The sequence below is a fragment of the Danio aesculapii genome, chromosome 6, assembly GCF_903798145.1.
Source record: "Danio aesculapii chromosome 6, fDanAes4.1, whole genome shotgun sequence".
NCBI classification, from domain to species: domain Eukaryota; kingdom Metazoa; phylum Chordata; class Actinopteri; order Cypriniformes; family Danionidae; genus Danio; species Danio aesculapii.
The window spans coordinates 28,673,659-28,699,618 of record NC_079440.1 but is presented as its reverse complement, the minus strand read 5'-3'; the positions used below and the strand labels follow the sequence as shown (position 1 = coordinate 28,699,618).

Here is a 25,960-nt window from a genome sequence, read left to right as displayed (position 1 = left end):
TAACAACTTAAATCGTTACAAAGAAAAAAGACTTGATCTTCATTCTGCTTTTAAAGTCTCTGACTCAATAACTAAAGTATAGTGGCAGGTGCTGAAACATGTCAATGACTGAAAAAAACTAGAAACATAGTCAATACAAGCAAAACAATTGATGTTTCAGTAATGTGTCTCACACTTGTGAAGCAGTTACCTGAAACTGACATTCTCAACAATGCTATATGGCTGTAAGCAGTGTTGGGAGTAACATTACAAGATTACAAATGCAAGTTACGTAATAATTTTAATAAAGTAACGAGAAATGTAATGCATTACTTAAAGTAATATTGAGTTACTTTTAAATAAATCAGGTGTTCTTTAATTAGCATTTGAAAAATAATTGCTGAATTCAAATTAACGTAGTCATGTTGAATAACACACTGAATAAGAGAATTATATTAACACAAAACAAGTATTCTCATTTTAAACCCATCGAAGAAAAAGTAAAGGGGATTGTTCCAATGGACAGTGATTTTTACTTGACTATTAAGACAAAATGTAGCTTACACATTGCATTAAACCAGGGGTGCTCAACTGTTTCTGGAGATCTACCATCCTGCAGGTTTCAGTTGCAAACCATATCAAACACACCTGCCTGTAATTTCAAGCGCTGTTCAGGTTGTAATGAATTGGTTCGTGTGGGTTTGATCAGGGTTGGAGCTGAACTCTGTAGGAAGGTAGATCTCCAGGAACAGAGTTATATGAAGGTGTAGGTTATACAGTGTGTTGTTAATTTAAAAGCTCCTCTATAAAAAAAACCAGCATATTCTGAAAGAGCTCAAACTACAGCCAGGTAAGAAAAAGTAACACAAATGTAACACATTACTTCCCATAAAAAGTAACCAAGTAACAAAACTAGTTACATTTTTGGAGAGTAACTCAATATTATAATGCATTACTTAAGTGCAACTTTCTCCAACACTCACTGTAAGCCTTGCTTTTTGCTTTGCAGTTCTTACATTTGGCACGACTCAGGTTTAGATTCTCTCTCCAATTGAGCAAAACCCCAAATTTTGGTTGGTGGTGGCAAAATCCTCTGATCCATTTTGAATGGTGCAGCTGCTCACATTTCCAAAACGGCTACTTGACTATGTTAAGGATGTACTGATATGCGCATAATCAGGGGTTCACGATAACGTATCCATATTCTGAGCACTAGTGTACTCCTAGATGTGTATCTAGGCATTGGCTCTCATCTATAGTACGTTTCAACTTGTCTTCAGAATTGTATATTAGGTAAAACTTACTTAATACAAAGTAAATACATACACAACACCATAGTTATACTGTTACAAGTTGCAATTTATTATTTGACTGTACAACATATTCCGAAATTCTGGAGAAATAATAATAAAAAAAGTTATGTGATGAAAAGACAATGTTCAGTGGGCTCATGCAAGTGCAGTCTTTTTCTGAAACATTGCAGCCAGCCTTTTTTGACTTCTCTTTTCTCTTTTTTCTTTCCGGACTTTGCTCTTCAGGTATTTCTCAATTCTCAACCTAAAATGCATGACAACAGAAAAAAACATCACTGCATGCAAACTAAATATAATAAATATATATTTTATATAAAGGCAAAGACATTTCACTGAGAAATGGAACTTTCAAAACTGACAAAGGAATTTCTGAATGAATATTGTGAAAAAAGCAATATTACAGAGCTCCCGAATGAAACAAATGGACTGAAGTAGATTTTTCCTCCCGTAGCATACCTTTAAGATTTGAGACATACCTTGTGTAAGGGAAAACGTATGCTGGTTCATAGAATTGCTTCCTTTTGTATCTTGAATTCAGGTACCAGGGGATCGGGTATTCCCTGTAGCGGTACCTAATAAACAAACATGCTCATGGTAAGCTACGTTAAACGCAAAGTATATTCATACGAAAACACTTGGCAAAATATTCATTTCATTTACTTACCAGAAGTTTTGGCCAAAGACATTTCTTCTCCATTCGCCTGGTCTGGCTTTCTCTTGTCCCATCTGCAGTAAGCGCAAGGCGTCCTCACGCTCTCTCACAACAGTGTCCAGACGGATCATTGACCTTTCAACCTATCCAAAGAATTCAGAATGAATAGAATAGAATCCATGTACTAAACTGAACATGAAGATTCACCCTGATAACACCTCAGGACTAAGAGATTAACTAATGTCCTCTGGAAATTTAATCAACAATTTTGATTTTTGCAGTTTGCTAATAGAGGACCTCATGGTCAATAACGGGCACATTCAAGCTAATAGCTGGGGTGCAGTGTTTTGTTGTTGTTTGGTGGGTGTATCAAATGTCCCGATTGGCAGGAGCAAGTATATAAACCACACGCTATTAAAAAGACAGCTTGCTAAATGAGTCTAAATAAAGTCTTCTTTTTTTCTGAACAGCAATATCACAAACAGTAATATAAAGAGTGTTTTGCAGTATCAAGTACATATTTATATTCATATTAACATATTTACAATTTTGTTATCAACTACAAACAGTCATAAATATGAATAACTTTTAGTTTTACCTACTCAAAGAAAACACACCATGAATAATAAATGTATCAAACATCAAATAAGCAATAACGACATGTACAGCTTGTGTTCTGCTGCTCAGTAAGTGGCAGATATTATTTACATTTTGTTAACTATCTATCTATATACATACATACATACATACATACATACATACATACAGTGCTCAGCAGCATACATAAGTACACCCCACACAAATCTCTCTTTTAAATTAATGTTTTTAGTAGGAAGCTATACAATATTATATTTGTGCATATACATTAGATTAGTCAGTACTGAAGCCAAATCTGGAGCTTATTTAATGAAATAACTTACCATAACGGTCCAAAAACTCCTTTATATATTATAGAAAAATATTAAATACAACTTTATAAGAGGAAACATCAAGAGAAGCAAAAAAATTTAATTGAAATTTTGTAGGTTGTAATTTTATTTCACAAACATGTTTGGTGACTAAAATATTATTTTAATAAATATATCTGTTTAATAAATCGGTTTTGTTTAAATACACCAAAATACATTGCCTATATTTATGTTCAAAATGGGGTGAACTCAATTATGCTGAGCACTGTAGATATAGCAAATGGTTGACAATCAGGTGTTGTCACAATTTCAAGTGTTTTTAGATTCTTGATCCTGATAACCTTCCATAGAGAAGACATGTAGCTGTAAGATGCTATTTTAATAAAGAAAAGAAAATTGTATGTGTATTTCTTGAATAAAAGTACTAATAAAATAAAAAACACCAATATTTTGACCCCAATCTTTTGAATGATTGCGTACATACAATGGGATATACAGTAAACCATGTTCGCTCTGAGTCATAACTGTACAGTGGCTTTTTTTTGGGATTATTTACTCAATAGACATGGAAATTTTTAATAAAACATTTCATACCTTTTTAACGCGCTCTGGACTGGGCATCTGAACACGCTGTCGTTTGGCCTCCTGTTCTACAGTGAGTAACATATGCTTTTCCTTCAAGAGAACATACCTGAAAAATACAAGGAATATGGGTCAATATGCATTACTTTTGTTTGTTTGTAAGTCTTCAGACTGTAAAAAAACTGCTCAATTACCAAAGTTTATGCAAATCTTCATTACTTTTCACCCTCAACTGTTTTGCAGTCCATGGAGCACCTACGATGAAACAACAACAAAAGACAACGTTATTACCACAATCAATCGATGATAGAAGATTACTACTCTATGGCCCCTAAGTGCTAGGTATGGATCCCAAAGTATGGGAAACAGCTTACTGATAAAAAACGTAGGATTTGATACCTGATTTTACGGTTTCTTCACCCCAGTTTTCTGGCAAGTCAAAGAATTCATCCAGCCCTTTTCTGACACTCGTTGTGTGGACGGATCGGCTATTGAAAGAACTTCTGAACCACCACGAGTCAGCCACTTGTCTAAATTCCCAGTAACATAAAAACAGATATTAGCGATGTACTAAATCATGCTCATTTATGCACTGTTAATGACACGCTGATATATGCAACAAGCAAAACAAAATACCTTTGATGACACGGTTGAAATGTAAACATCGCATATTGGGGCTTTGAGTGTGCAGACACTGAGACAAAACGCTGAAATTGTCTACAGACCGCAGTCAAGCGGCTTGTTACGGCCGCCGCCATCTTGACAATGTCAAACAAAACGATGAGCGGAAGCGAGCAGCGCCACCTCGTGGACAGTAGGTTGAATTCGCCATAGTTCTCCCCGTAACTAACTCCACTATTTAAGATAAAATTAAAAATGGCTTGTAACCAAGCTCTGTTTAGAATGCGAACCGCCAATAAACACCAAGAAGAAGAAGAAGAAGAAGGCTTGTAACCATGGGCACTTTATGTCTAAATAAGTTTTTTTATTTTTATTGGACGAAAAATAATTGAATACACTTAATTTATCAAGGATAACACAAGAAAGTTTAAAAAACAAAACTAAATTTCATTGTGGATCTTTACGATAGTTCTGTTTGAAAGTCAATAACTGCTCATGTAGATTCATTATAATAAATATTATCTTTATATTTCACATTCTAAATTCATTATAAAAATCGTGTAAATCATTTTGCTTTGTGAACCAGCGTTTCTCTTGTCTAAAAGAGTCGTCTTTTATTTTGAATCTTTATTTTGCCCTTAGTACCAATGGTAAACACGGCTTCACTCTGCGGAAGATCAGCCAATCAGAGAAGCCGGTGTTCACGCACTCCCTCAACAGTCATGGTGGGCATGAGCATATTCCGCTCAGCGGCTGCTTTTACAGCCCGATTAAACCCGCTGAAACGAACATCTCAGTCTTCAAATCTGCTCTCCAGGGCCGTTGCACGTTCAGAACAAGGTAAAGAATAGTCACCATTACTAAACGCAACGATATGTCCCTCTGTGACTATCATTCCTAGCAGTGACCTTGCTTAGCTTGTCAAGAGTACAACAAGCTGGCCTCAAAATAATCCCAACTTTATTCTTTATTGACGTTTTTAGTTAGACATAGAGTTAATTTGTTTGTCGAAAGTATTTGTATTCTTCTTTGCTCAAGTACATGCAATGTACGAAATCAGACAAGCATAAAACTTGACTCTTGTTCTGTATGTAACACTTTCGTTTAATTTTTTTTTCATTACAATTTTCTTTTTCCTCATTACAATGCTAATAACTGTACGCCATTATAATTTGGGTTAACTGTAACACTGTATAATTACCCTTTTATTTCATTTTTACATTTATTTGACATATCTTATTATTTTTCAGTGGTTGTCCGTCATGGGAGCCATGGTAAACGGATGTTTATGATCCAGCCCTCATCTTTCTATGATAGAAGGTTTCTTAAACTGCTGGTAAAGCCACTTAAAATCACTTTACTCAAGCTGCAAGTTATTAGGAATGTTTATAGTCAAATAACATATTTCCGTTCTTTTTGTTTATCTCTTGCTTCATTACTACAGAAATTTTATGTCCTTCTCACTGGCATCCCCGTGGCAGTGTTTGTGACAAGTGTTAATGTATTCATCGGTAAGTTTCTGGTGTTTCCTGACAGATTTCATTTTTATTGTTTATGTGCTGACATAACCTGATTGATTTATACAATGTATCAAACAGGAGATTGTGAGTTAGCGGAGACTCCTGAAGACTATGAACCAGAGCACTGGGAGTACTACAAGGTATTTTGATTTAATTTAAGATGTCAAATACACTGTTTATTCAAGCATAAATAACCTATTATTAAAAAAAAGTGTGTTGCTGCTGTAATGGGTCATGTCTTTCTATTCACTGGTTATCTGCATTGTCTTTCATAGCATCCAATCACCCGCTGGATTGCTCGTTACGTTTATGACAGCCCAGTAAAGGATTATGAGAAAATGATGGCACTTATCCAGATGGAAACCGAGAAGGCTGAAATGAGGTACAATCTCATTAACAACTAAATAATTACAAATAGGACTTTCTGTTTAGGATTTCTGTTTCATTGTTGCATTTTTTGTTAGCATTTTATTAGAAGGCTTCATTTGATAACCTTACAGAGTAACACAAATATGATTTTTAATGATTTAATGATAAAGATTTAATGTTCAATTCAAAATGTAAAATGTAAAAATGCAGTGTTCATATTTGATAACATTTAATGGACTGTCAGTGAACAGATTTTTTTTATACATACTGGAATAAATGTCTCTTCTATTGCTAGTTAAAGTTGATGATTGTAGCACTGGCATCGTTTATTTGCTCATATCATGCGTTTGATTGAAGGTTTTAATATGGCCCTGTTTAAATCTGGTACTGAGACACATATTTATCAAGCTGATTACAATACTGTACAACACTAGTTACTGTTTTAAATGGGGTCTGAAACATTTTTAGCCACTTTTGATCACTTTAAGATGTAATTAAGTTTACACTTGAATCACCTATGCTACTCTTTGCCAGTTCACCTTCTGACCTTGTAATGTGTAATAAAATAAGAGAAAATGGATTTGGCAATATAAAAACACAAGTTATTATGTATTACAACACATTAATGACTGGTGGAAACGGTAATGAGTCTTGGCTGAGCATTTGTGCTCGGATCACTGAAAATTCATGTTAATCCAGTGTAAAAACAATGCAGTATCTGAGCTCATGATGTCTTGTATATTGATATTGATATTAAGGACTCATGAAAGATTAAAAACTGTCTGTTAATCTGAGATTTCTGTTTGAACAACCAAGTTAGCATTATGATTTTTCTATTTTTTTTATTGATCATCTGGAATGGGATTGGCTTGGTTTTTTGGCATTGGACACCAAACAAATAACATCCCGCTGCAAAATGCGTTTAAAGACTGTTCCTAGCAAAGGTGGCAGTACGACATTTCACTTTTAATTCTGATTAAACACACCCAGGCACTTTCAGTGAACTGGCATGCTATTAAAAAACTCACTGCCTTTCATTTAACCAATGCTCTACACTGGCTAATTTACCCATAATTTAAAATGGGTTTTAAAATATATACTCAAATATCTTCAATGAAAAGAAAAGAATTCTGCAAAATTGTTGCAAACAATTTATATGGGTTGAATTTAAACAAACAACATGTTCAACTTAATTTGTTAGTTTAAATTCATCCCAAATAAATTGTTTACATGCACTTGACATAAAAAACAATTATTAAATTCAAGGAATCATCCATGTGGTTGGGTGTAAGATTATCTTGCGGCACCATGAAATAAACAATAGAGCATAAGATAAGAAAGGCTATACTTTTCATTTCATGCATTCTATATATTATTATTATTATTATTATTATTTATTTATTTTTTATTTTTAAGCTGACAAACATCAATGTAGGAAGATAATCATAACAATCCCGTTCAGTAAGTTTATTATACACATTGGTTCAGGAAATCAGGAATCATACATCATTTATTATATCAGCACAGTTTCTGTTTGAAAAGAAGCATTACTATAGTTAGGGGAGCCCAGCATTCTTGGGATTTTTGGATGACAATAACTAAACAGTGCTTTGCAAAATCAGTTTTTGACTTGTTTAGGCTTGTCAAGGGGAAATAAATGACAATAAAGCTGCCATTAAGTGGCGACAAGTCTCCATCTCTATCATGTCTCTGACAGGTTCACTTAGAAACAAAGCTAGTGACTTGATTAATCCCAATTCATGTACTTACGCACTATTATTTAATATAGTTGTTTCAGACTTCCATGTTTAATGACAAAATAACCATATAAAGCTCAAAAACGATTAAGTGGTTAAACACGTTGGGAGACATCATCTTTATGAATTGACGATTGATTCATTGAAAAAAATTTACACTTTGTTAAACTGCTGCATGATCACGCTTACATACTGATATTTGGAAAAAATGTTTCTAGCATTATGTAAACAAAAAAAAAGAGTTGTTTTTTTTTGAGCAACACTCTGTTCTAACTGCATTCTAATAGGGCTCATCACACAGTAAATGGTTTTGGGATTTTTAAATTATATATTTCATAAGCAAATTGAGTGACACCCCTAGTCATAATTGCAACAGAATTACTAGAAGAAATATCATGGTCACCATGAGGTGGCTGATGCAAGGATTTAAGTTAGTAATACATAAGCCATAATCTCCCACTTGTGTACATTATTAAATGTGATTTTTGACATATTTTTGAGTGTACTTGTCCTTTTAAAGAGAATGCAAAAGACAACTTAAGTTGCAGACTGAAGCAATTATAGTTCATTCTGAGTGTAAGGTGCTGTCAGGTAAATAAATATCATCATTTCATTAATAAATTATGTAGAAGATTAATAATTGCTAAAAGGCTTATAACACTGAATTGGAAAAATCCTTCCCCACCCAGTTTTGTACATTGGATGCATGATCTGATGCAGTCTGTGCAAATAGAAAAGATTAGATATACAGTTTGCGGTAATACTGAAAAATTTGACGCTCTCTGGCAACCCTTCCTCTTACGCTTTAAAAATGATTTAAAAAATAATAAATAAATAAACGTGTATATATGTATGCAAGTATATTGCTGACTTATTTTCCCTGCCCCTGACTTAGTTATGAATAGAGAGTGTTTTTTATTTATTTATTTTATTTTTGAAATATATTTTTTATTATTATTTTTATTATTTTATTTTCTACTGCTATATCCTTTGCGTGTTTATATATTCTCTGTATTGTTTGGCCTAATATGTGTTAATTTTATCTATCGATCTATCTATCTATCTATCTCTCTCTCTCTCTCTCTCTCTCTCTCTCTCTCTCTCTCTCTCTCTCTCTCTCTCTCTCTCTATATATATATATATATATATATATATATATATATATATATATATATATATATATATAGTTTTTTTTTTGGTTTGTCTTATTTTTTTTTATTTTTTTTAATGCATAAATATGCAATTGTATTATTTTATTCAGAGAGAAAGAAAATGTGATCAAATTGTGTTCTAACACCACATTGGAGTAGTTGATGTCTAATGATTCTATGTATCTGATGCTGTGGCTCTCTGACTAACATATTTCAATAAAAAAACTTAAAATTACGGAGGAAAAGAAGAAAATGTACAATTACAGGACACTTAAAATGTTTAAAATGTCAAAATCTTGTTTTATGTAGCATAGTTTGAGCTCTTTTTCTTTACTTTTAATATTTTTTTTGCAGGAAAATGCAGAATGAAGTTCGCCAACACATGAGAGAAAAAGGAGATGGACCCTGGTTCCAAATTCCTACACTTGATAAGGATCTCATCGACAACAGCCTCAAGTCAACCCCTGATAATTAGGAGGGTTCATGTAGACCTGTCCAAAATATTCAGGCATTATACAATGTATAATGTTATGTTATTATTAGAAATATCTTTTTCTTTGCCTCAGGCACCAATAAACTAATTATTATAAGTAAGTGACAGCTATTGTGTATTCTTTAAGTTGTTGCTATTTATCCCAAAATGGAACTTCTGTCATCACTTATTCATTTCAAACTGTTCAGTACAGATTTTTACTGCAGCATGGCAGCATATGGACTGGAAACCTACACTGTTTATTGATCTTGGATATGGAACGTTAATGAGTCCACATATGATAATTTTTTTAATGTAAATTTGTTTAATTAGTTTGCTTTTACAGCCAAGCACACAAAAATTTAATCAAAGTATAACGAAATACTTGTTTTATTGCTAAAGTTCAAAACTGTAATCAAAAAAAAAAATATTCACATTATTGAAAATAAACAAATTTCCACAAAACGTTTTTGGATAACATTTTGTTTTTCACAAAGAGTTCCCACTGGAATCAGAAGCCACCTTCCATAATACCCATAATTATAGTAATGTGCTCATTTATTGGAATAACGTTTAGTTTTGGTTCATAAACTCTTCCATGCAGTAAAGAAAATAAAACAGCTACCACATGATGTTGTCTAAAACATCAAGTTCAACATGTGTTATAAATAATTTGTGACTCATTACAGAATTGTGGGTATTTTTCAAGCATTTTCCATTAATTTTCCTTAAACTGGAATTACAGAAAATGTCTATTTTACAGTATACTCAATCTATTTTTGATATAAAAATATGCAAAATAAACAATCATTTTATTCTGTTACTAACTGTTGTTTAAATTATTGTTAAACACTTAAACCATAAGCAATTTGATACCTTTTATAATGTTTTTTTTAAACATCAATGTAAAATTCACTGAAATATCACAATAACCGAGTTGACATTTAATGAATTTACTATTGGTGTATTCTAAACATTCTGTACAAATAAAATTAAAAGAATTATAACATGCCTTTATGCCTTCCACAGTTTCCGGCAAGTGGACATGATATCACTTGGAGCAAGTCACATCCACTTATAATCAGTGCTGATTGGTCATTTAATTGCTGAGAGTTAACCAGAACAAACGCACAAGTGTATTTTTTTCTATAACAGAAATGATAAATAATATAGAAAATAGACGTTTCATGCAACTTTATTAAACTTAGTGTGAACACAAAATATGAAAATTAGATAAAATTATTTTATGAAAATGGAAGCTGTATGTGATTCAAGAGTCTTTCAAGGGTTAGCTCACCTAAAACAGAACATTCTGTCATCATTTGCTCACCCTTCACTTTCACAAACCTGTTTGACTTTCTTTTTTCTGTTGAACACAAAAGAACATATATTGAAGATAGCTGGAAACCTGTAATCATTGACTTCCACATTTGTTTTGTAGAGCAGAGCAAAGAAACTAAAGGTTGATATCAAGAGTGAGTTAGGTCTAAATTGCCAATTAATTAATTCATTTTCTTTTCGGCTTAGTCCCTTTATTAATCTGGGGTCACCACAGCGGAATGAACCGCCAACTTATCCAGCATATGTTTTACACTGCGGATGCCCTTCCAGCTGCAACCCATCTCATACACACTCATTCACAACAGATAATTTAGCCTACCCAATTCACCTGTAACACATGTCTTTGGACTGTGGGGGAAACTGGAGCACCCAGAGGAAACCCACGCGAACGCGGGGAGAACATGCAAACTCCACGCAGAAACGCCAACTGACTCAGCCGAGGTTCGAACCAGCGACCTTCTTCTTGTGAGGCGACAGCACTACTCACTGCACCACCGCGTCGCCCTAAATGGCAAATTAATTTAAATTTTTGGGTGAACTATCCCTTTAAATGGATATTTGTATACCTCAATTCTAGAATCACACATGTAGTCTGTTATTTGATACCATTGCGTAGGTTGATAAACAACTAATAAGCTTTCTGACACAAACTAAAATTAATCATACAATTTATTAATCTCATAAAAAGCTATATAAAATGTGAATTACATAAAACAAACAAACCAAATAAGCATTAAAATAGCACTACATCCAGCGTGACGCATAGGGCGCTATTGTGATTTCTAATATAAACGCATCAAACGCAGTGTGTGCAGATCTGAAAACGCCACCGTTTGACGTCAGGGTGAATAATGTCAATTACCGAATATTTCTCGAAGGGGACACCCATTGTTTTCCCACTCCTGTACACCCCCCCACCCACCTCCATCCTTGCATGTCCCAATGTTTTCGTCGTCACATCCCAGTGTCGGTCCATGAGGAATGTCGGGTCTGTGTGATTTAAAAATAGCCCGATCTCCTCTTCAGCCTGACACGCTGCTCCGCCGAGGCTGAGGCTCACAGTGGTGCGAGCAGCAGGAATGTGAAGATGGCTACAGATCTGGGAGAGCTGCTGGTCCCGTACATGCCCACCATTAGAGTACCGAGGACAGGAGACAGGGTTTTCAAGAGCGAGTGCGCTTTTTCCTACGACTCTCCTGTGAGTATCGCGTCAAATACTTCCATGCATGAGCGTTAAACAACAACTGGCGTCCCTCAAACACGTGAAAACGCTGCATTATAATGCGTAGTAGAGAGAAATGGGGATCATCGGCCACCATTCTCCTGCTAAACTTATGTGACAGCCTTCAGAATTAAATAAATAAATAACACACGGGTGTTTACATCTCACAGCCGGAGCAGGTTCGCCTCATGTAAATGGCGTTATACGAGATTCTCGTACATAATGTTAATTAGCTACATAAACACTGGAAGTCTGCTAAAACGCTGCATTACATTACACGTAATTTCTGTCATGTTTTAAAGGCGTGTCAGAGCAATAGTTTTGCATTCGACATCCTCCCATCCACATCTAGTAGCCTAGTGTGATACTTGTTGAGTGATAGTTCACCCAAACATGAACATTTTGTCGATTATTTACTTGTTTCAAACCTTTATGGGCTTTCTTCTATTAAACACAAGAATCAGATATATTTTGAAGAATGCTGGAAACCTGTAACCACTGACTTCCATAGTATTTTTTTCTAATGTAAGTCAATGGTTACACGTTTTCATCATCAAATATTGTCTTTTGTGTTTAATAGTAGAAAGAAACTCATAAAGATTTGAAACCACTTGAGGGTGAGTAAATACACATTTTTGGCCGAGCTATGTCTGTACATTATTATATATCCTTTTGTTGCTATCAAGGGACAACGACGGTTGAAGCTTGATTATTAATTGTGAAAACTGGGATTTCCTAAATGTAAATTAAAAAGCACAAGCATATCCCACACAACCTATAAAAAGAATCCAGGTCATCTTGGATTGTTGTACTCGAGCGAACAAACTCTGTCCACAAATTATGTGTAATAGCATATAATTTGGAGAGCGCTATGAACTTTTTCATAAATGTGCACAACTGTCTCTTAGCTGTAAAAGTTTTAAAGGTGACTCAGCTGTTTGGAGTTCATCATGTCAGACTAAAAGACAGGTTATTTTTACACACTATCTGTTGAAGCTCGTGTGTCACCAGGAGCAAGTGACAGGTTTTTCAGTCTGGTGGCCCCTCAACACCCTAACCAACACACATCGGCACTTTATCACAGTGTTTTGATTCAGATTCAGCTCAGAAGCGTTTGATTTATTTGCCATTTATTCATTACTATTATTTATGATTGTTTTATATTGTGTAAAAGTAATAATTAGATTATAGAATGAACAAAACTTTCTTTGACTTAGCAAAATAACTTACGATAAATAAACAAGGCATAACACACACAAGCCATATGTCGTTATATCAATATGTGAATAATCTTAATATTACATATAACAGCTATATATATATATATAACATATATGCTGCACATATAACATTGTATATAGTAATAAACACGTACATACACTTGTCAATTCTACTTACTTCTATTTTAAAAATATATATATATATTTATTATCTGTTTTTTGTCCTGTCTCTGTAATCCTGTTGCACTGTAGAAGCTCTGTCATGAAAACAAATTCCTCGTATGTGTGAACATACCTGGCAATAAAGCTCTTTCTGATTCTGATTCTGATATTATCCCAAAATGGCTGCGTATAACATTAGGAAGAAGTCACTTCCGGTCACCAGTGCTCATTCATTTGATCAAAAATATAATAAAAATGTATATTGTGAACTATATTATTATTTAAAACAATTGTTTCCATGTAAATATATTTTAAAATGTAATTTATTTCTGTTATTCAATATTGAGCTTTCAGTATCATTACTCCAGTCTTCAGCGCCATTGTAATATTTGTGCTTGCTGTTATGAATTGTTATTGTTCTTATTATTATTATCCGTTATTGTTTCATATATTGGTGGAAAATGTGATTTTACTGTTTAGCTTTTTCATGAATAGAATGTTAAAAATGAACAGGATTTATTTGAAAAAAAAAATATTTTGTAGTATGTAACATTTACTATCACTTTTAATCAATATTATGTGTTAATTGTAATTGAATGGCATTATATCACAGTTTGTACAAAAATATGAAGCAGTAAAACTGTTTTGACCACTGATGATAATCATAATTGCGTTTTAAGCAGCAAATCAGCATACTGGAATGATTTCTGAAGAATCACAGACTGGTGCAATGCCTGTTGAAGCACAGGAATAAATCAATGTAAAATCTATTCACATATTAAATAAATTAATGCTTTGTGAGCAGAAGAGTCTTCGGTAAAGCTTCATAATAGCTACACACTGAATCATTTTTTAAGCATTAGCATACAGTGAATTCATTATTTGTTAAGCATTAACTCTACATTTATAAATGTTAATAAGCAGTTTATAACCGCAGCTACAAATGCTGTATTCTTGACTTATAAGCACACATGTAATGTTCTTAATAATTGGACTTTCATAATTTGTGACTGATTGATTTTTCATTACTAAATTAAGTATTGCATTATTTACAAACCAGTTGTATTTAAGAGTAGTTGGTGTTTTTTAAAGATCTGTCAGAATAAGTTAGTAAAGTTTTAATAAACTATTGAAATCAATGTTTATATATCTTATTATTCAGGCATACAGTAATGGTGGGAACACTTTACATTAAGGTTCATTAGTTAATGCATTTACTAACATGAACTAATCATGAACAACACTTGCACAGCATTTATTAATCATAGTTGAACATTTACTAATGCATTATAAAAAGTCCATGCTTGTTAAAATTAGTTAATGTAGCGTGAGTTAACATGAACTAACAATGAACAACTGTATTTTTATTAACTAACGTTAACTAACATGAACAAATACTGTAGTAAATGTATTGTTAATTTTTTGTTCATGTAAGTAAATGCAGTAATTAACATTAACTAATGAACCTTATTGTAAAGTGTGACTGTAATGGTTACTATGTATGTTAATAAATGCTTTATTAACTGAACTTCATCCAGTTTTGTGACTTAATCTAAAGTGAGGATTATTTATGCTTCGTAAATCACTTAAAATGACAATTAAAATCTCAGTATCAAATGAACAATAAATGTTTGCAATCTTATCTAAAAAGCAAAATGACTGTAGAGTTTAAACATTGCTGAATAACAGGAGTGTCAAAATACAACATAAAAGTAGATAAAAAACAACCAAATAATAGTTTAACAATATAATATTCAATGTTATTAAGCGGTTTAAACTCTACAGTAATTTTATTTCACATAAGGTTGCAAAGATTTAATGTTCAGTTGATACAGTTTCATTTGTGTATCTTCAAATGAACAAAATGAATAAAGTCACTTATTTTCTTTTATCCTGTTTAAAATTTAACTGAGCCTTTGATTGTCATTTATATGGGATCTGTAAAGCATAAATAGTCCTCACTTTAGATTAAGTCACAAAACTGGATGAAGTTGAGTTAATAAATCATTTATTAACACTCAAATGAACTATTACTATGCCTGAATAATGAGAAATATGAATGTTAGTTTGAATATTATATTAATCATTTACTTACGCATTCTGAACGATCTTAAATAACTGGTTTATAAATAATGCAATGCTTAATTTAGTAATGAAAAATTAATTATTAACAAAGTATGAAAACACAATTATTAGGCACATTACATATGTGCTTTTAAGTCAAGAATAGAGCGTTTGTAGCTGCAGTTATAAACTGGTTATTAACGTTTTTTTAATGTAGAGATATAATAATGAATATTATAAATGGTTCATAATGTTATTATAAAGTGTTGCAGAGTCTTCTTTCAGAAACAGTTAACCTATCTCGATGTAGGTAGTGTAAACCTGATGAAATGTTATTATCATGTCCAACAACAGAGTTGGAGAACTTTCAGAAGCTGTTGCAATAGTAATTTGAAGGCATACTTCACCCAAAACTGACAATTGTTTCATCATTTACTCAGCATTAACTTATCAAAACCTGTTTGAGGTTAAACACAAAACAAGATATTTATATAAAAAAAAAAATCTGGAAACCAGAAAATCGTTGACTTCTGTAGAATGTTTTTGCTGAAATTTTCATTTTTGGTTGAACTAACCCTTTAAATCTTTAAGTAAAAGGCACAGGTGTTTGGACTGAACACATCTGTCTTTTTTTAATAATGCATAATTGTATGTTAATGTCCATATTTTGTATTTCGAATACAGATCAGATACAGTTGAAGTCAGAATTATTAGCCCCCCCCTGTTTATTTTCCCCCCAATTTCTGTTTAATGGAGAGATTTTTTTTAACACATCTCTAAACATAATAGTTTTAATAACTCATTTCTAATAACTGATTTATTTTATCTTTGCCATGATGACAGTAAATAATATTTGACTAGATATTTTTCAAGACACTTTTATACAGCTTAAAGTGACATTTAAAGGCTTAACGAGGTTAATTAGGTTAACTAGGCAGGTTAGGAAAATTGAAAGGCTATTGAAAAATATAGATAGCTTAAAGGGACTAATAATTTTGACCTTAAAATGGCTTTTTAAAAACTTTAAAACCCCTTTTATTCTAGCCGAAATAAAACACATAAGACTTTCTCCAGAAGAAAAAATATTATCAGACATACTATGAAAATTTCCTTGCTCTGTTAAACATCATTTGGGAATATATTTAAAAAAGAAAAAAAAATTCAAAGGGGGGCTAATAATCGTGACTTCAACTGTACATGACAGCAAATTTCAGTGCAAACTGTGAAAAGTATGAAGGTGTTTTGCTCTTTGAAGTTTTGTCCTATAACAGCAGTTACATATTTATAAAGTATGTCTTGTAAATGTAACTAAATAAAAAAACCAATTGGCCACAATTGACAACTTTATTCTGGTTTCATTATTTCTTTAGGAATCAGAAGGAGGACTGTATGTGTGTATGAACTCATTCCTGGGTTTTGGAAGAGAACACGTGGAGAGACATTACCGTAAAACTGGACAGAGTGTGTACATGCACTTAAAGCGACATGTGAAAGAGGTAAGAACATCAACATATGCACTCAGAAAGGAAGTTTACACTCAAGCAAAAGTGGGAAAGTGACATTTAATGTTCTTTGATTTAATATAGATCAATTCTTGATGAAGAACTTGCATTGCGCTTTCCGTTTACTGGAATTTTGACTCACATTGTTGCTATGCATAATTCAGTGCATGCATAATGTTCATTACTGATAACAACAAAACTGGAAACAGGAATATAAATAAAAAATTTGATCTTGCTGATGTTTTTTTCAGAACAAGCCAGAGTCTTGTTAGGTCAAAGTTGAAACTGTGTGAAGTAGATTTAAATATGTTGAGCTAAAACAGATCTACAAAACTAAATTTACATTCCGAGCGTAAAGCATTTTAAAATTGCTGTAGCGATAATGTTATTGATTTGATTTGATTTATTTGACATGGACATTTACACTGTACAATTGCACTGGACATCCATATGTATTTGAAAACATATACAAACAAGTGCAAACTAAAAAAAAAAAAAGTACTTGGGGCTAATGATTATTTTGATTATCAAAAATTATTTCCTTATTCAGATTTTTATTAGATATGAATATATTATTAATATAAGTAATATATAAATACATTATTATAAAAATATGTAAAAATACACTTGTCTGAGTAGACTCTGTGATTAAACACTGTTTAAAATGTGGTTGAGATTGAACTTGTTTCTATTATTATTTGAAAGTCATTAGAGTATAAATCAACCTATTAAAAAAAGCACAGACAGAATTTTAAACAGCTGTGTTAAATAGGAGGAACACACATTTACTGAATTTATTATATTTATATTGCATTAATATTTTCATTTGGCCTAATTCAGTTACATGCATCACATTTACAATTTCAAACTTGCATTTACTATCAAAAAATACAGCAAATAAAAACATTTACTGTCACAAACTTAAATATGCTGCATTCTCTACTGTTCACCCCTCCCCCCCCATGCTCAGTGCTTATATGAAAAGTCATTGTAGGTTATTTTTTATTTAGGGAATTATTGATTAGCTGTTGCTGCCTTAAAGGGATAGTTCATCCAAAAATGAAAATTTCTTGTTAATTTACTCATCCACGGGTCATCCAAGATGTAAGTGACTTTTTTCTTCAGTAGAACATTAAAGAAGATTTTAAGCTGAATCTGTACCCTCCCTGCACAGGGAGAACATGCAAACTCCGCACAGAAACGTTAGCTGGTTTGGTAAAGACTGGAACCAGAGACATTCTTGCTGTGAGACAACAGTGCTAAGCACTAGGCCACTGTGCCACCCATCTAGGAAGGAGGAGTAGAGGTGGAAAGCGGGATTCTTCAAAACGATGATAGCGGTGATACGTAACCTAGGGTGTGTATAGTGTGTATAGTAACTTAGGAATCGTCTGTTGTAAATTGGATAATGCGGGTCCAGCCGCAAGCAATCATAAGCATTTGATCCTCTCCAAATTAGTTTATGAATAAACTTTACTTAGATAAAAAAAAAACAAATGACTCCAAATCGATAACCATGGCTCCTGATGACACACTGAGGGCTTGTAAGACAAAATGATTGGTCTATGTAAGAAATTGAACATTATTTACAATATTATTAGCTTTAATAAACAAACAGTTCTCGGCGCGTATGTGAATAGTCTGTTGTAGTCTTATCGCTTTAATGATGAAAGCCGAGGCTGTGCGATTTATTCAGCAGGTTTTAATCTAAAAAACTATAACCCTTCATGGCCATTATATAAATCACCAAGGACCATGGATTCTTCTAAAAAGCTTCTATAATGTTCTACTGAAGAAAAAAAAGTCTTGGATGAACTGTGGGTGATTAAATTAACAGAAAATTATAATTCTGTAGATTGTTGAAATCACTTCCTTTAGATTTTTTCCCCACACTTCTTTCATGAACTTTTTATTTCACACTACGTTCCCAAACTTCCAAAAATGCTGACAAATTCAATTTTGCTGACTGGGGGTGACTTTTAGATTTCAAAAGCAGCTAAGAGTATTGAAGTGGCCTGAGAGTGGGGTGTAATGTTAAGGTGTGAGCTGCGGCAGAAGATTTATATGGTGAAAATGCTTGTTGTGTAAGACCGGGATGCTGTTTAAAGTCCAGCACAGTTCAATTTTATATAAATGCATTTAGATATCACTCTTTATAATGATATTTCAAAGGTATTTTTACCTGCATCTTTCTTGAGTTTTAAAGATAAGGCATATGCGTGTACCTACCTACTAAATTGCATTAAAATAAAGAAATATGTGGTTATGGGGCCATTACAGTACATTTTTTTCTGTGGTTTTTACAAATGGAGGGAAATGTAAGATTTTTTAAAACATTTTGATAGTATTTATAAAACATGTTTATTATTAGGGCTGTACAATCATTCACAATAGTCACATCACAGGATATGCAATGTTGAGTCTGAATTATAGTTTATACTTTGGATGTGATTTTGAGGCCTGTGACAGTATTATGATTTTAAAAGCCTTTAGGCTTCAGAAATTGTACCATTTGTAACTATAATAATGATTAATTTTGTTGAATTAATTTTATTTTTATTATTCAGTTACTGTACCTGAATACTGTTAGTCTCTGAAAAGTGACAAAACACTCTTTATTTATTTATTAATAAATCACTTTATTTTAATTGTATATTTAGGATTGTTTTATATTGTGTAAAAGAAAAATGTATTTTTTTATAGAATGAACAAAACTTTCTTTGACTTAATATACATATTATTGATTATTATATTATTATTGTATTTATATATGCTTGTAGATTGTTTATTTGATTTTATGCAGATGCACTCCCCTACAGAATCATCATTATTAATCTAAAATGATTAATTCTTTCCAAATTGAGATATTTAAGTCATCTGGTAAAATTGTATTTACATCGCAATTATATCGCATAATAACAAAATATCGCAACGTTATAATTTTCATGCAGCCCTATTTATTATACACAAATAAGCAAAGCGTCTACTTTAATCTTCTGAATAACTTTTGTTGAAATAAAATATGGGTGACATAATATTTCATCATTACTGAGTGAATCAGATATGATCATGTGATAAAAATTAAACAACATGCTTATTCTGACTTGTACATAATTATATTTATAAAAGAATAAGATATCATAACATATTTAGTGACATTATTGTGTGCAAACCCCATTGGTTTGAAAGATACTAATGTTTTAAACTTAGTCAAAGATTGAAACTTAACACAGAAGGCTCTATCATACACATGTTTGGTGTGATTTGTTGCTAATTTAAGAGCAGCGCAGACCCCTTCTTTCCTTATTTTCACGTTTTTCACTACATTGTTTAAATAGCAAATCCATATGTACCACTTTGTGGACTCATGGGTGTGTTAAAAGAGGTGTGTTAAGGTGCATTGTTGGCACGTTGCTATTTTGAACTGAAATAGCACCATTGACCAACTAAAAGCTGGTCTAAAGTCCAGCGCAGAATGCGTTAGTTATGCCCCTATGTGGGTTCAAACGCTCACACTTTGCTTAATACACACAGGATGTACAGCAGTACACAAATATCTTTACATATGAAAAAAATTAAAGGATTAAACGGTTACAAAAATGAATATTTTCTACATAAATCTAAAAACCACTACCTCCATGCCTTATTCATGCCTTTTTCATGCCTTTTTTTCAGTTGATTCCTGACAATTTGCATTTTTATAATGTTATCATTATTAGCCATATTATTTATTATATGCATATTTATATTAGTTTGAATAAAAACAAGTTTAGATTTGTCTATCTGTGGGGTTTTGGAGATGTATGTGTCTATATAGGGCATAAGAACAGGACGTGTGTTTGGATATAACTCAGTTTTTTGACCACATTTCGTTATTATTGTTGATTTATTTGTTTGCTGGAAATTAGAACTGAATTTTGAAATAGTTTTGAAACAAATATTTGCACTTTACAAACAAAATAAATATGTAGGCTAATGAATGTCTTCAGTGGAGTGTGTACAACACCGTTTCCTTATCCATGAAAGTAAATGAGTAAAGAATAAAAGTAGAAAGAAAGAAAAAGTAAAGAGGGTGATTGGAGGAGGGTTGTTCTTTATCCTCTCGCTGCAGATGGTTTGTTTAACAGTTTTTTCGCTAGTGAAGCATTTAGTTTGTCCACTTACAAAGTCCGCCATGTAAATAGCAAATGGCGTGACAACTGACTCTTAAAGGAAATGGGAGACTTTGATTGGTTAAATGCACATTATTCTCAAAACACTCCTATAACTCATTGAGAGAATAAGCACAACCCTGTTAGACCATGCGCTGAAGCACAGAGCGTATTTTTCCCATCCTTAAATTAGCAAAAGTGGATTCGAACACGCCCTTAATGCTTTAGCGCCATGCGCTTTAGACTCTGCACCTAGATCATTAAAATACAACCCGAAGTCTTTTAAGGTCATCAAAATATTTTTGTTCTAAATATGCCAGACCAGACTTTTATTTTTTCTTTTGGAAAAAACTGTTACAACTATAATATTTTAGTGGATGTCTTTTGAAAAATCACAAAAAAATTATTATGATGACTTTTTGCTGTGCAAAAATAAATTATACAAGACTTTATAAGACTTTAGAATTTATCATTCTAATGCAATAAAGAAGCTAAAGCCGTTTTTACACTTTTGTTGTTTTGATGCTTAAATGACCTATTTTATCTTTGGCCAAATTATATGGTAAATAAAAACATGGAACACACACACACACACACACACACACACACACACACACACACACACACACAAACACACAAACACGCACGCACGCACACACACACACGCACACACACGCACACACACACACACACACACACACACACACAAATTTAAAACAGTTTTGATTTGGTTTGCCATTAGTTATGTGCTTAATTCAATATTAATTAATTTGAAATCATCATACGGTTATTTGCATGTCTGGATCTGCAGAAACAGCTGGCCCTGTTCTTCTCTTTGTGTTCTACTTGGGGTTACATGAGTGTGTCAGCATTACCCATTTTGTACTACATAGGAACGTTTTAAGGGTTGCATGTCACTTTATTACCCATGCTGTTTCTTGATGTTAATTACAGAAAGCCACAGGTGCTGCAGGGGGTGCCATACCAAGAAGGAGGAATGGAAAAGTATTTTTAGGTAAGTCTGTTTTAAAGTAAAACACCTAACACGGTCCATTTGGAAGTCTCAGATTTGTATGTTTAGCGGCCTCAGTCATTAATGTTCGGGGCTAAATTTATCTAATTTATTTGTATACGCAGTTAGTAACCATTCTAAATCTAAAGTGCCACATGCTTGCCCTGGCCTAATCTTCTGCTATGGAGGGTTGGTTTACAGTGGCTGACTGTGCCTGTCAGCTGCTGTGCCCTATCAAGCCCTCATGCTGACACACTTCTGCCATTGGTGGTGTGACGTAGCAGGTGGGGGAACTGACGGCCTCGGATTTTTATGCGTCCAATCAATATAAACGCCTCCTTTCTTTGTTTGAGGACGATACGTCAGAGCAGATGCCAGTCATTTTGCGAACCCACAATGCTTTGCCAATTGTGTCATTTAGACAACTCTGTCTGAAGGATAGTATGTCTGCCCTGTTAGCTGTGGCTTGGAGCACAAACAAATGTGATTGGATGTTTACGCCACGCAGTCATTTAATAAAACAAACAATGTTTCACACCAAATGGATAGTTAACTAAAAAAAGGAAATTTATAATTGAGGCTGCACAACAACGAAAAAATTTAGTCTGTCTGCGATTATATATTGTGATATGAATTTATTGGCGTAAATAGCTCTATTTGGAAAGACTTAATTCATTTGGATTGATTGGCGTGATTCTGTAGCAGGGGATTGAATCATGCAGGAATCATAATAAACAAACTGCAAGCAAAGATAAATGCAAACTAAGGGTTTCTGGGGAGTCGAACAGTATTCAAGTACAGAAATCAAACAATTATATGTAAAATAATTCAGTTTCCATTGTATAAATAACCAATTATTCATGAATGAAAGTTACAAATAGTATTTTTGTACCTAAATACTTTTATCTTTCTTAAAATGCTCACATAGTCACAGGCCTCAAAACCACACCACATGCACATGATTAATATTTACTCTATTATGGTTAAACTCTGCTGTCAGCCCATACACCTCATGCACTCTGAACTGTGGTGCTGATCAATTTTTTTAATATAAATTTTTTTATATATTTGAAGTGTGCGAATTATACTTTGACTATAAGGAGGGTCAGCTTTTTTCGATATTGTTAGTTTGTGTTATACGTATATATGCTTCAGTGAACCTACTTCATATATTTAATTCAGTTACATCTCCTTGTATAATCAAACTTATCAAAGTTTCAGTGTTTTGAGAAAAAAAATAGTGGATTCTGTCCAACATTAACTTTTAATATGCTATTTCAACTGAAATGTTGAAATATTTTTGGATAATAAACGAACTGTGACAAGTTTGCATTTCTGTAAGTAAATGGTTGACCATGAAAGATTGCGCTTTTTGTTTGAATGTTTTACTGTCTTTTTAAATCCAAACCTTGAGTGTAAATTTTATTTATTTTAAGGCTTTAAACACTGTTAAATATTAAAAGAAAAGTGGTTTGTGGACATTTACATGTCCACTGCAGGCTAGATCTGCCTGTAATTTACACCCCTCAGGCCATCCAAGATGTGGGGGACTTTTTTTTCTTCAGCTGAACATTGAAGATGGTTTTTAATTGAAACTTTGGTTCTTGGTGATGGTGATTGTTCATTATAATGTTTCTGGCTTTTACACATTTTCTATACATGTAAAGTACCATTTTAATTCTAGATGATCGGAGAGGTCAGACAAGAGCCACTTGTGATTTTAAGACTTATTAGGGATTATTTCACAGTATTTACTGTATTTAGCAGTAAGCTAATAAAATAATTTCTAATGAAACTGTTATCAAGCCAGTAAAATGTTACGTAAGTGTGATTAAACATTTAATTTCGAATACTTCACAAATGCATGTTATATTGTGCAAAATTTGAACAAAACCACAGATATTTGTGTTGTGTTTATTTTTGTGATGTCCTTTTAATATAGTCGCATATGGGCTTGTTATTTAGGCTTAGTTCATAAATTGATCAAGGTTGTGTTGTAATAAGAGTGATCAGATGTGGGTAGGGATATTTTGGTATTAAATATTTGGATTTATTTAGGTTTTGTCATGGATTTGTTGTTCTTTTCTTTAAAATAAGTTGAGGATCGTACTGTAGTAGTAACTGTCACGTGGATCTCTGTTTCGTTTATTATTCATGCAATAATAAGAGTTTGTTTGTTCCTCTTTCACTCAATTCTTCTTCTGTCTGGTTGTTTTGTATTGTGTAAAAAAAAAAAACAAGGTTACCTGTGGTACAAGACAGATTTCAGATTTACAGATTTCTAACATTTGATAAATAAAAGGTAATGTTATTGCTAATAATGCTCAGTTTATTGCACAGGCTGATTATTTCATGTCATAAGACCTCTGTCCATTATCAGGAGCCACACTAATTAATGTTGTTTTACGATTATATGTTTTTTGATTCTCAAAGTGCTGTTTGGTGTGAGTAGTTATTTGATGAACTATTTTCAAATGATGAGGCAACAGCATTAATAGTTGGGATTTTTATATTTGTTTATTTAAATGTAGAAGTCTAGTGGGGGAAAATATGTTTTATATAAAGGTGCAATCATGTGGAACAAATTACCAAAATCGATCAAGGAAATAAAAGACTTGAGGTTCAAAAAAGCGATCAAAAGATGTTGTTTGATTAAGATAGTTAGTTTGCATGGTGGATGATGATGGGTTGTTGTATGTTATTGTATTGTGAATAATTTTGTTCCTGTTTTAAAATGTGGAGGTAACTGAATGCAGCCTTACTTTGTTTTTTTATAGCAAGGACCAAAATGGAAACAAGCCCAGGCCATTATTGTGGTTTTTATCCTCAACGGTTTTATTTCAAAATGTATGGGATACTTGCATTTTTGTACAGTTTGTCCAAAATCTGCCAAATAAAAATTCAATTCAATTCAAGGAAATTTTAAGAATCACCAATGACCTCATTTTTTTGGCTACAAATCTTCTTTAATGTTCTACTAAAGAAAAACAGTTGCTAAACTAACTTGTCATGACATCTGTATAATGCTGCTCTCTGGTGATTTGAAGTGCTTTTTTAAATTCCTATTTGTAAGTCACTTTGAATAAAAGTATCTGGCAAATGTAAATTGTACATTCTTGAATGGCCTGAAAGTGAGTAAAGGCCGGTTTATACTTCTACGTCGAGTGATTGTCGTGGCCCACAGCACCTGCCTTGCGCATCGCCATGCATTTATACTTCTGCATGCTGTTTGCGTGCCTTGCGGGTGTTTTGTTTTTTTCTGAACGCTCCCTTAATGTAAAAGTAGCTGAAACTCGCTCATCCAGAGGCAGAATCGGTGGACGTGCCACAACTTTAATCATAAGGTCAACACAAAACATCTTGAGCTCCTTCACGGCACTCACCACTTGTAAACACTCACTCTGTTGGGCTCACGGCTATCAGCACCGCCCACACTCATTACAGCTACCAAGCCGACCAATCACAGAGCTATATCTTCTTTTGTGTTCATTCATTTTCTTTTCGGCTTGGTCCCTTAATTAATCTGGGGTTGCCAACTTATCGAGCATATGTTTTACACAGCAGATGCCCTTCCAGCCGCAACCCATAACTAGGAAACACCCATACACACACACACACACACTCATACATTACGGTCAATTTTAGCATACCCATACGTGTGCGCTTGACGCAGAAGTATAAATCAGCCTTAACACTGCAACTTTTTACACACTGTAAAAAGCTATTGGTTGACTTCACTTAAAAAGGGGAGTAAATCAGTTTCTTTAAAATTAAGTATGTGCAAAATTTAAAAAGTAAGTTCAGTCATCTTAAATTTCATCAAAAAATTTAAATGCCAAACAAGTTTGATAATTTTTATTCTGCAGAGTATATGTTGAAGAAAGCTGGAAATCTGTAACCCATTGACTCATAGCATTTGTTTTTCCTACTATGGAAGACAATGATTGCAGGTTTTCAGCTTT

The 25,960-nt window shown here is 33.0% G+C and overlaps 3 protein-coding genes across 5 annotated transcripts in view; 2 read left to right on the top strand and 1 right to left on the bottom strand.

The window, feature by feature from the left end:
- Positions 1-1,317: 1,317 nt before the first annotated feature.
- mrpl47 (mitochondrial ribosomal protein L47) lies at positions 1,318-4,227 on the bottom strand. The gene is made up of 7 exons (XM_056459061.1): positions 4,071-4,227; positions 3,834-3,964; positions 3,629-3,689; positions 3,447-3,543; positions 1,957-2,087; positions 1,769-1,864; positions 1,318-1,536 (listed from the first exon to the last, which is right to left on the bottom strand). The coding sequence occupies exons 1-7, from the start codon at positions 4,190-4,192 to the stop codon at positions 1,428-1,430; spliced, it is 747 nt and encodes a 248-aa protein (XP_056315036.1). The 5' UTR covers positions 4,193-4,227; the 3' UTR covers positions 1,318-1,427.
- A 522-nt stretch (positions 4,228-4,749) lies between these two features.
- ndufb5 (NADH:ubiquinone oxidoreductase subunit B5) lies at positions 4,750-9,446 on the top strand. Its single transcript, XM_056459060.1, has 6 exons — positions 4,750-4,895; positions 5,306-5,391; positions 5,500-5,566; positions 5,654-5,715; positions 5,851-5,957; positions 9,207-9,446. The coding sequence occupies exons 1-6, from the start codon at positions 4,778-4,780 to the stop codon at positions 9,325-9,327; spliced, it is 561 nt and encodes a 186-aa protein (XP_056315035.1). The 5' UTR covers positions 4,750-4,777; the 3' UTR covers positions 9,328-9,446.
- Positions 9,447-11,605: 2,159 nt separating this feature from the next.
- usp13 (ubiquitin specific peptidase 13) overlaps positions 11,606-25,960 on the top strand; it is a 64,096-nt gene continuing 49,741 nt past the window's right edge. For all 3 annotated transcript variants that reach the window (XM_056459882.1, XM_056459881.1, XM_056459880.1), the window contains exons 1-3: positions 11,606-11,863; positions 16,704-16,829; positions 21,941-22,001. In XM_056459882.1, the coding sequence (XP_056315857.1) occupies positions 11,753-11,863; positions 16,704-16,829; positions 21,941-22,001 (298 nt within the window). In that variant the 5' untranslated portion in view covers positions 11,606-11,752. The remainder of the gene's footprint in view (positions 11,864-16,703; positions 16,830-21,940; positions 22,002-25,960) is intronic.

What these genes read in the sequence shown, in the direction of transcription:
- mrpl47 (XM_056459061.1), bottom strand. Translation starts at nt 4,192, where the DNA reads ATGGCGGCGGCCGTAACAAGCCGCTTGACTGCGGTCTGTAGACAATTT. An exon ending in TGAAGAAACCGTAAAATCAG is followed by an intron (nt 3,690 to 3,833) that starts GTATCAAATCCT and finishes GTTTCATCGTAG; the next exon opens with GTGCTCCATGGACTGCAAAA. An exon ending in GAAGATTTGCATAAACTTTG is followed by an intron (nt 3,544 to 3,628) that starts GTAATTGAGCAG and finishes TGTATTTTTCAG; the next exon opens with GTATGTTCTCTTGAAGGAAA.
- ndufb5 (XM_056459060.1), top strand. Translation starts at nt 4,778, where the DNA reads ATGGTGGGCATGAGCATATTCCGCTCAGCGGCTGCTTTTACAGCCCGA. An exon ending in CGTTGCACGTTCAGAACAAG is followed by an intron (nt 4,896 to 5,305) that starts GTAAAGAATAGT and finishes ATTATTTTTCAG; the next exon opens with TGGTTGTCCGTCATGGGAGC. An exon ending in AGCACTGGGAGTACTACAAG is followed by an intron (nt 5,716 to 5,850) that starts GTATTTTGATTT and finishes TGTCTTTCATAG; the next exon opens with CATCCAATCACCCGCTGGAT.